Genomic DNA, 13,517 nt, shown 5'->3' on the forward strand with positions numbered 1-13,517 from the left:
ACACCTAATGAATTGAGGCAGAGCCCAATAGAAGCTGGGTATTATCTTCGACCCAACTCTCTCCTTTGAGTCACACATTAAGAGTGTTACTAAAACGGCCTTCTTTCATCTCCGTAATATCGCTAAAATTCGTTCCATTTTGTCCACTAGCGACGCTGAGATCATTATTCATGCGTTCGTTACGTCTCGTCTCGATTACTGTAACGTATTATTTTCGGGTCTCCCTATGTCTAGCATTAAAAGATTACAGTTGGTACAAAATGCGGCTGCTAGACTTTTGACAAGAACAAGTAAGTTTGATCATATTACGCCTATACTGGCTCACCTGCACTGGCTTCCTGTGCACTTAAGATGCGACTTTAAGGTTTTACTACTTACGTATAAAATACTACACGGTCTAGCTCCATCCTATCTTACCGATTGTATTGTACCATATGTCCCGGCAAGAAATCTGCGTTCAAAGAACTCCGGCTTATTAGTGATTCCCAGAGCCCAAAAAAAGTCTGCGGGCTGTAGAGCGTTTTCTATTCGGGCTCCAGCACTATGGAATGCCCTCCCGGTAACAGTTAGAGATGCTACCTCAGTAGAAACATTTAAGTCCCATCTCAAAACTCATTTGTATACTCTAGCCTTTGAATAGCCCCCCTTTTTTAGACCAGTTGATCTGCCGTTTCTTTTCTTTTCTCCTCTGCTCCCCCCTATCCCTTGTGGAGGGGAAGACACACAGATCCGGTGGCCATGGATGGGGTGCTGGCTGTCCGGGGTCGGGACCCGGGGTGGACCGCTCGCCTGTATATTGGTTGGGAACATCTCTGCGCTGCTGACCCGTCTCCGCTCGGGATGGTTTCCTGCTGACCCCACTGTGGACTGGACTCTTACTGTTATGCTGGATCCACTATGGACTGGACTCTCACAATATTATGTTAGACCCACTCGACATCCATTGCATTCGGTCTCCCTAGAGGGGGGGGGTTACCCACATATGCGGTCCTCTCCAAGGTTTCTCATAGTCATTCACATCGACGTCCCACTGGGGTGAGTTTTTCCTTGCCCTTATGTGGGCTATACCGAGGATGTCGTTGTGGCTTGTGCAGCCCTTTGAGACACTTGTGATTTAGGGCTATATAAATAAACATTGATTGATTGATTGATTGATTGAAGCCACCTTTAACATTCTAAAACTGTGCCAGAAAATACTAGGAATCAAGTCAATGACATCTGTCAATCAACCGCTTTGGTACAATCCTAATATCATAATTAATAAAAATGTGGTTAAATGGACAACATGGAAAGATAGAGGTATTACTAAACCTCATCATATTATTAATAAAAACTCTTTTAAACCGTTCAATGATTTAGTTGATCAATATAATGTACCCAGAAATCATTTTTTAAATTTTATCTCTTTAAAACACGCTGTAAATAAATGCATATCCTCTGAAAGTATGTCTTTAAATAGCCACGATGCACTTTTTAATCAAGATACAATTAAGAAATTAATGAAACTATTTGATGGAATAATAAATGAACACCACACTAGAAATGCAAATGATGCACGTGTTGGGAAATGGATGATGGACTTAAACATTTGAGATGAAAGAGACATATCATGAAATAATATTTGGAAAAATGCCAATAAGCCCTTTAGAAGCATTAAAGATAAACTGACTCAATTTAAGATCTTGAATAGATTGTATTTTACATCTTCTCAGCTGTTTAAAATTGGTGTAGTAGATAGCAAGTTATGTATGAAGTGTTGTTCATTTATTGTGGGAATGTCAGAGAATAAAAGAGTTATGGTTGAAAACAACAAAAGAAGCAATCACATCCCTTAATATAAACATCCCAATGACACTGCAAACTTGTATTCTTGGGGATCTCCATCAATTTAGTAACGTGTCATCAAAGAGTAAACATGCGTTTCTTTCAATATGCATAATAACAAAAAGGGTAATATTAAAAAAATGGATAGATGTTGATAGTCCAACTCATACTGACTGCTACACACAAGCTATGGAGATGATATCAGTAGAACAAACTGCATTTAGTTTAGATAATAATGAGTCATATATTGGAATATGGGATCCATTATTTAAATTTGTTTTAACTATTGAATGAACCTAAAATATGACTTATTATATCTTTGTGGAAAATGTTGGACACAGTGTGTTGTCAAGTTTATGACAACAACAACAACAACAAGTTTATTCACAATACCATATAACAAATACAATAGTAGTAAAATATCATCATTTAAAGATGTTGGTACGTGAAAGGGTCCCCCAAATAAGCTAGAAGAAGCTTTTGACAGGGGGTCCAGAGGATAGAATATACATGGAATGATGGAACATACATGGAATGATGGAACATGGTAGCAAGTACAACAAAAAACAAAACAAAAAACAACGCTATATGATTAACACAAGATAATAGTACTAAAGCAAGCATACACATACATACATACATTCATTCAACCATGCAAAACCCAACAGTAGTCTACCCTACATGAGGCATTAAATATAGGTGGTTAATAGATAAGTTTTTAGTTTATTTTTGAAGTTGGAGAATGGATACAGCATCTTGAGGTTCTCATTAAGCCGGTTCCAAATCTTTGGTCCCCTGCATACAACACTTGGAGCGGTACAATCCAGTAAACGATGTTTCCCTGATATCAGATCTAAGTTACGAGTGTTGTGGGCATGCTGGGGATGGTAGATAGGAACCAAGCTACAGAGCCTTAAATTCAGCCTGTAAATGACTTGATAGGTTAAACAAGCATTTTTAGTCTTAAGAGATGATAATTATGGAATAGATGTCGAGTGGGGGCATTAAACTTGGACCATGACAGGGCCCGTATAATTTTCTTTTGCATAGATTCTAATTTGTGGAGGTAGGTAGGGAAGGTGTTACACCAGATGACATTACAGTAGTTTAGATGTGGTTCAAAGAGAGTTTTATATAGTGTGAGTAGAGCATAAAGAGGAAGATAATGACGAAGGTGAAAGAACAGGCCAACATATTTGGATAATTTGTTTAACAGATGGCTAATGTGACATTTGAAATTTAGGTATTCGTCAATGATGACCCCCAGGAATTTTGTGGAGTACACTCTCTGTATTCCCTGCCCATTGATGTTGATATGGCAGTGCTCAGTATTTGTCCGCTTTTTATTAGAACGAAATAGAATAAAATTTGTTTTATTTACATTAAGTGAGAGCTTATTGCATTTGAACCAGGAATCTACTTTCACAAGCTCTGAATTGACAGTTACTTGTAGATGGTGTAGGCTCCTGTGTGAGGTAAACAAATTTGTATCGTCAGCAAAAATTATTTTATGAAAAGTTTCGGAGGAGTTTACAAAATCATTTATGTATAGGATAAAAAGGAGAGGCCCCAAGATGGATCCCTGGGGAACCCCATAATTTATGGTCATACAGGGTGAATTGTGATCATTGACGCATACACATTGCTGCCTTCCGTATAGGTAAGAGCGGAACCAATCGAGAGGTACCCCTCTGACACCATAGTGATATAGCTTATACAATAAGATCTCAAAGTCTATTGTGTCAAAGGCCTTGGATAGATCCAAAAAAATGCCAATACCGCATTTTCCTTCTTCAATACAGTCATTGACCTTTTCCAAAAGGTCGAGTATAGCCATACAGGTGGTGCTTTTTTTACGAAAACCATATTGGGAGGGGACAAGGATATGTAGTTTTTCCAGAAAGCCATTCAGTCGGTTATAGACCACTTTCTCAAATATTTTTGAAAATGTTGGTAAAATTGAAATTGGCCTATAATTGTTCATATTATTTTTATCACCTGATTTAAAAATTGGGATTATTTTTGCCACTTTGGACATTTTGGGTACAATGCCAGCACTAAGTGACAGGTTTATACAGTGACAGAGAGGATTTATGATCACATTTGCTATGGCTTTCAAGATTTTGCTACATATCCCGTCCACTCCAGCTGTATGTGATGACTTTAGGTCCATAATGATGGTATAAAGCTCATTGATGTCGGTTGGCTGCATGAAAAAGGAGCTAGGGTAGCTGCCTGATAAAAATTCTTTAAAGGAATACCCTGGAGGTTGACCTATTTTACTGGATAGGTTTTCCCCAATAGAAGCAAAAAATGTATTAAAACTATTGGCAAGATCAGCCCTATTTGACCCTGTATCCGGAACAACAGGGGCCTTATGTCCCTTGTTGAGAACAGTATTCAACACGTTCCATGTTCTCCTACAATCCCCCTGCGATGCTTGTAATAGTTCAGAATAATAGTTGCGCTTACTATATGAGAGTTATGAGATGTGATGCAAGTGTAAGCCACTGTGACACTATTGTTCTTTTCTTATTAATGTTTGTAATGATAATGTCAATGAGGGATTTTTAATCACTGCTATGTTGAAATTGTTACTAATATTCATACTGTTGTTGATAATATTCATTTTTGTCTCACTACTTTTGGATTGTTCCGTGTCGTGTTTGTGTCTCCTCAGTTGCTCTGTTTATTGCTATTCTGAATGTTGCTGGGTTGGGTTTGGTTTTGAAATTGTATTGCATTATTATGGAATTGTTGTGTATTGTTTTCATTAAAAAAATAAAATAAAATCGTTTTTGAATCGAGAATCGTGTTGAATTGGGAAAAAAAAAAATCGATTTTGAATCGAATCGTGACCCCAAGAATCGATTTTGAATGGAATCGTGGGACACCCAAAGATTCACAGCCCTAATAAATACATAACAATTTACAGTTAAACATGTAATCGGTATCGCCTGATCTCACTCATGGGTGATCAGTATCGTAACCGGCAGCTTAAATCCCTGATCGGAACATCCCTCGTTGCCAGAGACTATGATGTAACAGAAGGGATCTGTGTTGACCGTTTTGCTACTTTGTCACTACATTTAGCGATGAGACGTACCGTATTTTCCGCACTATTAGCCGCACCTAAAAACCACAAATTTACTCAAAAGCTGACAGTGCGGCTTATAACCCGGTGCGCTTTATATATGGATTAATATTAAGATTCATTTTCATAAAGTTTCGGTCTCGCAACTACGGTAAACATCCGCCATCTTTTTTCCCCGTAGAAGAGGAAGTGCTTCTTCTTCTACGCAAGCAACCGCCAAGGTAAGCACCCGCCCCCATAGAACAGGAAGCGCTTCTTCTTCTACTGTAAGCAACCACCCGCCCCCGTAGAAGAAGAAGAAGTGCGCGGATATTACGTTTAATTTCCTTTGTGTGTTTACATCTGTAAAGACCACAAAATGGCTCCTACTAAGCGACAGGTTTCCGGTTCATGAAAAGACGCAATCTCTCCATCCGCACACGGACTACTATTTCACAGCAACTGCCTAAAGACTTTCAAGAAAAGCTGGCTACTTTCCGTGCATATTGTAAAAACAAGATAGCTAAAAAAAAGATCCGGCCAGAGAACATTATCAACATGGACGAGGTTCCACTGACTTTTGATATTCCTGTGAACCGCACTGTGGATACAACGGGAGCACGTACGGTGAATATTCGCACCACAGGGAAAGAGAAGTCATCCTTCACTGTGGTTCTAGCTTGCCATGCTAATGGCCAGAAACTTCCACCCATGGTGATATTCAAAAGGAAGACCTTGCCAAAAGAGACCTTTCCAGCCGGCGTCATCATAAAAGCTAACTCGAAGGGATGGATGGATGAAGAAAAGATGAGCGAGTGGTTAAGGTAAGTTTACGCGAAGAGGCCGGGTGGCTTTTTTCACGCAGCTCCGTCCATGTTGATATACGACTCCTTGCGCGCCCACATCACGCTGGTTTTTAATATATTATTAAAGTTTGACTGACCTATCTGACTGTTTTTTTGACATTCCTTTAGCGCAGTTAGATGCGGCTTACAACACGGGGCGGCTTATAGGTGGACAAAGTTTTGAAATATGCCGTTCATTGAAGGCGCGGCTTATTACCCAGGGCGGCTTATGGTGCGGAAAATACGGTATGTATTAAAAGTGAAAGAGCAGAGTTAGTTTTGCGTCATACGTTTATAAGCCAATCAAATACAACAATACAAATATGTCTTTTGTAGTTTTTAAAATAAAAACATTAATACAGTGAAAATCGAGTTTTCTGAGAGAAAAATCAGGATTTAATTTTGGGCCAAAATTGTGCAGCCCTAGAGTGTACTTTGGGTAGAAGAGGTTTTCAATTTACAAGCTTGGAATCTCCAGCATTTGCAATAAAACTGTTGAGATATGAAGTCCGAGGGCCATTGATTGTGTTGTATAGTTGCCACAGCCACTCCCTTACACTTGACACAAACACTACGAGACCGAGCTGAATATACTGATTTTACGTGAACTAACCTCAGCACTATCCAAGGTTAACAACCTCAAACCAGTCCAGTCCAGCCCAGCCCAGTCCACCATGTCTGTTTTCCCTTTATAAACATTTGCGGGCAAGGCAGTCTTAACACAGGTAGGTCAGGGTCATTCTATTCACTCTGCCTGAGTCATGACTGCAAATGCAAACGAGAGCTCTTTAAAGCAAAATGACCCTTTATAGATCATGATTTCAAGGTCATAAAGTGGGAAGCATACAGCAGCTTTGTACTTGACTTTTAACTAACAAAGTCCTTAAAGGGTAACTGCACTTTTGGGGGGGGAATTTTGCCTATCGTTCACAATCCTTATTAGAGACAAGAAGACAAAAGGTATTAGTTTTTTTGCATTGTAACTTGTAATAATCAGCTGTAGGGGTGGCTAGCAATGCAGCTAATGGGAGCAATGCATTCTGCCTCTAAATCACTTTGAAAATGCATCTAAAAACCACCAACAATACTTCAATTAGGTTCCGTAACCTGGATAATAACCAAGCAGTAGCAACATTGATATTGTAAGAGCGAACACAAAGGAAATGTTTTGCTAGCGAGGAACACATCGCTGTGCTATGGCATTAGCTGTCAGCTAGCTCGCTACGGCAAAGGGTAAGCTAGCAACAGCGTCAACAACTGAATGGCTTTTAAGCTTGTTTGTAATGTGACAAACTGATCAGGTAGGGCGAGGGGGTGTATTGGGATTGGCCCCTAAGATACAACCTATTCTATTCTATTCTATTCAACCTATTCTAACGATGGATTCTGATGCGTCATCTATGTTGCTGCTTCTTGATCTTAGCGCTGCTTTCGATACCATCGATCATAACATTTTATTAGAGCGTATCAAAACACGTATTGGTATGTCAGACTTAGCCTTGTCGTGGTTTAACTCTTATCTTACTGACAGGATGCAATGCGTCTCCCATAATAATGTGACCTCGGACTATGTTAAGGTAACGTGCGGAGTCCCCCAAGGTTCGGTTCTTGGCCCTGCACTCTTTAGTATTTACATGCTGCCGCTAGGCGACATCATACGCAAATACGGTGTTAGCTTTCATTGCTATGCTGATGACAGCCAACTCTACATGCCCCTAAAGCTGACCAACACGCCGGATTGTAGTCAGCTGGAGGCGTGTCTGAATGAAATTAAACAATGGATGTCCGCTCACTTCTTGCAACTCAACACTAAGAAAACGGAAATGCTGATTATCGGTCCTGCTAAACACCGACATTTATTTGATAATACCACCTTAACATTTGACAACCAAACAATTACACAAAGCGACTCAGTAAAGAATCTGGGTATTATCTTCCACCCAACTCTCTCCTTTGAGTCACACATTAAGAGTGTTACTAAAACGGCCTTCTTTCATCTCCGTAATATCGCTAAAATTCGTTCCATTTTGTCCACTAGCGACGCTGAGATCATTATTCATGCGTTCGTTACGTCTCGTCTCGATTACTGTAACGTATTATTTTCGGGTCTCCCTATGTCTAGCATTAAAAGATTACAGTTGGTACAAAATGCGGCTGCTAGACTTTTGACAAGAACAAGAAAGTTTGATCATATTACGCCTATACTGGCTCACCTGCACTGGCTTCCTGTGCACTTAAGATGCGACTTTAAGGTTTTACTACTTACGTATAAAATACTACACGGTCTAGCTCCGTCCTATCTTGCCGATTGTATTGTACCATATGTCCCGGCAAGAAATCTGCGTTCAAAGAACTCCGGCTTATTAGTGATTCCCAGAGCCCAAAAAAAGTCTGCGGGCTGTAGAGCGTTTTCTATTGGGGCTCCAGCACTATGGAATGCCCTCCCGGTAACAGTTAGAGATGCTACCTCAGTAGAAACATTTAAGTCCCATCTCAAAACTCATTTGTATACTCTAGCCTTTGAATAGCCCCCCTTTTTTAGACCAGTTGATCTGCCGTTTCTTTTCTTTTCTCCTCTGCTCCCCCCTATCCCTTGTGGAAGGGGAGACACACAGATCCGGTGGCCATGGATGGGGTGCTGGCTGTCCGGGGTCGGGACCCGGGGTGGACCGCTTGCCTGTATATCGGTTGGGAACATCTCTGCGCTGCTGACCCGTCTCCGCTCGGGATGGTGTCCTGCTGGCCCCACTATGGACTGGACTCTTACTATTATGTTGGATCCACTATGGACTGGACTCTCACAATATTATGTCAGACCCACTCGACATCCATTGCTTTCGGTCTCCCCTAGAGGGGGGGGGTTACCCACATATGTGGTCCTCTCCAAGGTTTCTCATAGTCATTCACATCGACGTCCCACTGGGGTGAGTTTTTCCTTGCTCGTATGTGGGCTTTGTACCGAGGATGTCGTTGTGGCTTGTGCAGCCCTTTGAGACACTTGTGATTTAGGGCTATATAAATAAAGATTGATTGATTGATTGATTGAAGACCGTACCACTGTTTTACTGTAAAATCTACGGTCATTGTTTTTACAGAGTATTCCTGTAAATGTAAAAACAATATTACACTTTTTTTTGTTTTGTGTTTTTACGGTAAAATTCTGGCAACTGAGCTACCAGTTTTTTTACCGAATTTTTTTTTTTTAAATTGTATAATTTGATAGATAAGTTGCTTCAAAATCATGATTCAAGCAGATATTGAAGTACTTATTTTGATGTTTGGAATGTGTGACAATATTATATCACAATAATTTATTGCAATATTAGATTCAGTTTAAAATATATGAAATTGCATACAGTACATATTTTTTTTTCTGTTAAAATAGAAAGTTGACTACATTTAGAAATAAATAGACGCATGGTAATTCAAGGCCTTTGCGGGCCACATAAAATGAGGTGGCGGGCCATATATGGCCCCCGGGCCTTGAGTTTGACACTTGTACTTTAATGTAACGCCTTTAAACTAAATATGAAAGTTAAAAGACAAAAGTGACACATTAATTACTTTTCCTAGTAATTACATCTTTTAGAGCAGGGGTCACCAACCTTTTTGAAACCAAGAGCTACTTCTTGGGTACTGATTAATGCGAAGGGCTACCAGTTTGATACACACTTAAATAAATTGCCAGAAATAGACACACATAATTTTTCAGGACTTATGCAGATCCCAAATACACATCAGCAGGTACCAGAAGGTAAGAAAAGTTGCTTTTGCATAATATTGCAAAACAAAACGCCAGATAATATGTCTTACCTTATACACACACCATAATAATACTCCTATGTTGAAGCACAGTACAATCCATCATGCGGTGTGGCTTCATAGCTTACCAAAGTCCTACTAAAACATTTTGATAGATTTTTGAGCGCCGTGTGTAAAGTTCTATGTTTTCAATGGAACATATAAAATGTTTGGTGTTTTTTACTTGAGTCATATTGCAGTCTACACGTACCTCTTATGTGTGTCTGCCATCTACTGGTCACACTTACCATTTCACCATGTACCAAATAAAATAGCATCAAGGTGGGTAAGCAAAACCAGAATTATTCCGTACTTTAGGTGCACCGGGTTATAAGGCGCACTGTCGAGTTTTGAGAAAAAGAAAGGACTTTAAGTGCGCCTTATAGTCCGGGAAATACGGTACATTTGATCGGTATCGGTATTGATATGAGCCAATCCTACTCATGGAGGAACGATATCGGAAACAGCATAAAACACAGATTGGAACATCCTTATTTTTTTAATATTACAAACAAGGAAATTTCCCCTTTTGAGATGATAATTAATATTATGAATGATGAAAAGATCAAGATAAATAAAGCAGTGACTCACCAAGAGGATCAGCCTTGCCATCCTTATCAGGTACAGTGAACACGCCGACTACCTTGTGACCTTGTTTCCTCAGGTTGCTGTATACCTCCTTCCCAAACAGGCTCTGGCCAATTATAGCTAGTTTGAGTTTATTCTGGAAATAATGCTGTAATGAGAGGGAACAAGACATTAGTGGTAGGCCTCAACTGTTACTATCCATGCACAAATAGAGATGGTTACTTCCATAATAGCACTGGTGCCGACAAAAGAAGTAACTCTCCGTGCCTCATTTCAATGCTAAATAAATGCTGACTCAGCACCTGCAACAAGCGCTTGATAGTGATATTGTACAAGTACAAATCTTTAAGTAGGATAAGAAAGTCCAACGCTCTCTTTAAACTTTATTGTTCACCTTCACAAGCCAGTAGGGATGTAACAAAACACAAATTAAATATCACTCTTACACCATCATTATAATTACGATTTTGTAGAATGTGCTTAATAGGTACATATACAGGTAAAAGCCAGTAAATTAGAATATTTTGAAAAACTTGATTTATTTCAGTAATTGCATTCAAAAGGTGTAACTTGTACATTATATTTATTCATTGCACACAGACTGATGCATTCAAATGTTTATTTCATTTAATTTTGATGATTTGAAGTGGCAACAAATGAAAATCCAAAATTCCGTGTGTCACAAAATTAGAATATTACTTAAGGCTAATACAAAAAAGGGATTTTTAGAAATGTTGGCCAACTGAAAAGTATGAAAATGAAAAATATGAGCATGTACAATACTCAATACTTGGTTGGAGCTCCTTTTGCCTCAATTACTGCGTTAATGCGGCGTGGCATGGAGTCGATGAGTTTCTGGCACTGCTCAGGTGTTATGAGAGCCCAGGTTGCTCTGATAGTGGCCTTCAACTCTTCTGCGTTTTTGGGTCTGGCATTCTGCATCTTCCTTTTCACAATACCCCACAGATTTTCTATGGGGCTAAGGTCAGGGGAGTTGGCGGGCCAATTTAGAACAGAAATACCATGGTCCGTAAACCAGGCACGGGTAGATTTTGCGCTGTGTGCAGGCGCCAAGTCCTGTTGGAACTTGAAATCTCCATCTCCATAGAGCAGGTCAGCAGCAGGAAGCATGAAGTGCTCTAAAACTTGCTGGTAGACGGCTGCGTTGACCCTGGATCTCAGGAAACAGAGTGGACCGACACCAGCAGATGACATGGCACCCCAAACCATCACCCAACCATGCAAATTTTGCATTTCCTTTGGAAATCGAGGTCCCAGAGTCTGGAGGAAGACAGGAGAGGCACAGGATCCACGTTGCCTGAAGTCTAGTGTAAAGTTTCCACCATCAGTGATGGTTTGGGGTGCCATGTCATCTGCTGGTGTCGGTCCACTCTGTTTCCTGAGATCCAGGGTCAACGCAGCCGTCTACCAGCAAGTTTTAGAGCACTTCATGCTTCCTGCTGCTGACCTGTTCTATGAAGATGGAGATTTCAAGTTCCAACAGGACTTGGCGCCTGCACACAGCGCAAAATCTACCCGTGCCTGGTTTACGGACCATGGTATTTCTGTTCTAAATTGGCCCGCCAACTCCCCTGACCTTAGCCCCATAGAAAATCTGTGGGGTATTGTGAAAAGGAAGATGCAGAATGCCAGACCCAAAAACGCAGAAGAGTTGAAGGCCACTATCAGAGCAACCTGGGCTCTCATAACACCTGAGCAGTGCCAGAAACTCATCGACTCCATGCCACGCCGCATTAACGCAGTAATTGAGGCAAAAGGAGCTCCAACCAAGTATTGAGTATTGTACATGCTCATATTTTTCATTTTCATACTTTTCAGTTGGCCAACATTTCTAAAAATCCCTTTTTTGTATTAGCCTTAAGTAATATTCTAATTTTGTGACACACGGAATTTTGGATTTTCATTTGTTGCCACTTCAAATCATCAAAATGAAATGAAATAAACATTTGAATGCATCAGTCTGTGTGCAATGAATAAATATAATGTACAAGTTACACCTTTTGAATGCAATTACTGAAATAAATCAAGTTTTTCAAAATATTCTAATTTACTGGCTTTTACCTGTACTGTACATACACTTACCCTCTTTTAACTATAAATAAATATACATGGCTGTCTTCAAATATTCAAAGATTTGACGATTTGATTGGAGGAGTCTGATTCGATTATCAACCATCAGGTGTTTTGGAAGAATAAGGATTTGTTCATCATGTCTTTTAAAAAAGTCTATTTTTAATGTACCGAATACTCGTACCGGTTAAAATGTGAACTATACCCATCCCTCCTCACTTAAAGTCCTTTGTCAAAGCATTTCACTGATTTGTGGTAAGCGTAACTGTCAAGTCAAAGTACAGAGCACTGATTTGTAGAGCACACTCCAGGCCTGAAGGGGCAACAGTGAGAGCTGAGGGCTGAACATCTCCACCTGCTTCCAACAGATTGCTTTGATTGAGTTCACCTGTTCACCTGCTCAGAGCACATGCTCAAAAATGTTTGAGCTTCAGTCAGTCACCCCTTTGACATGCTGCTAAGAGGAAGGAAGACAGCTCCTGTTTGGACTCAGAAGACGCAACTGGTGAGGAAACCAAGGGAGAGAAGATCATTTCACTGGGGAGAATCTTTAAAGAAGATAATTCCACTGATGTTCACACAATTGTAGTGATGGGTTGATGAGGCGTCATGAAGCGTTTCGACACATTGCAAAACTGTATTGATACTGTGTCGATACTGTGTCACTAAATACTGACATCTGCTGGACATTAAAAATCCCTACAGGCAACCTATGGACCGACTCAACTGACACTGATTTGATGCCCTAGTACAGGGGTCACCAACCTTTTTGAAACCAAAAACTACTTCTTGGGTACTGATTAATGCGAAGGGCTACCAGTTTGATACACACTTAAATAAATAAATATATTGTCATTTGTAAGTTACACATAAGTGTGAGTTAAACAAGAATAGCTAAATAAATAAATGTATATATATAAAAAAATGGGTATTTCTGTCTGTCATTCCGTCATACATTTTTTTTTCCTTTTACAGAAGGTTTTTTGTAGAGAATAAATGATGAAAAAAACACTTAATTGAACGGTTTAAAAGAGGAGAAAACACAAAAAAAATTAAAATAACATTTTGAAACATAGTTTATCTTCAATTTCAACTCTTTAAAATTCAAAATTCAACCGACAAAAAGAAGAGAAAAACTAGCTCATTTGAATCTTTTTGAAAAAATTAAAAAAAAGAATTTATGGAACATCATTAGTCATTTTTCCTGATTAAGATCATTTTTAGAATTTTGATGACATGTTTTAAATTGGTTAAAATCCAATCTGCACTTTGTTAGAATATTTAACAAATTGGAC

At 39.5% G+C, this 13,517-nt stretch overlaps 1 protein-coding gene across 2 annotated transcripts in view; it reads right to left on the minus strand.

Moving 5' to 3' along the window:
- The window catches only part of LOC133612220 (mitochondrial 10-formyltetrahydrofolate dehydrogenase-like), a 144,199-nt gene that overhangs the window by 115,474 nt on the left and 15,208 nt on the right, over positions 1-13,517 (minus strand). For both annotated transcript variants that reach the window (XM_072913998.1, XM_072913999.1), the window contains exon 2: positions 10,135-10,279. In XM_072913998.1, the coding sequence (XP_072770099.1) occupies positions 10,135-10,279 (145 nt within the window). The remainder of the gene's footprint in view (positions 1-10,134; positions 10,280-13,517) is intronic.

The sequence above is a fragment of the Nerophis lumbriciformis genome, linkage group LG10 (assembly GCF_033978685.3).
Source record: "Nerophis lumbriciformis linkage group LG10, RoL_Nlum_v2.1, whole genome shotgun sequence".
NCBI lineage: Eukaryota > Metazoa > Chordata > Actinopteri > Syngnathiformes > Syngnathidae > Nerophis > Nerophis lumbriciformis.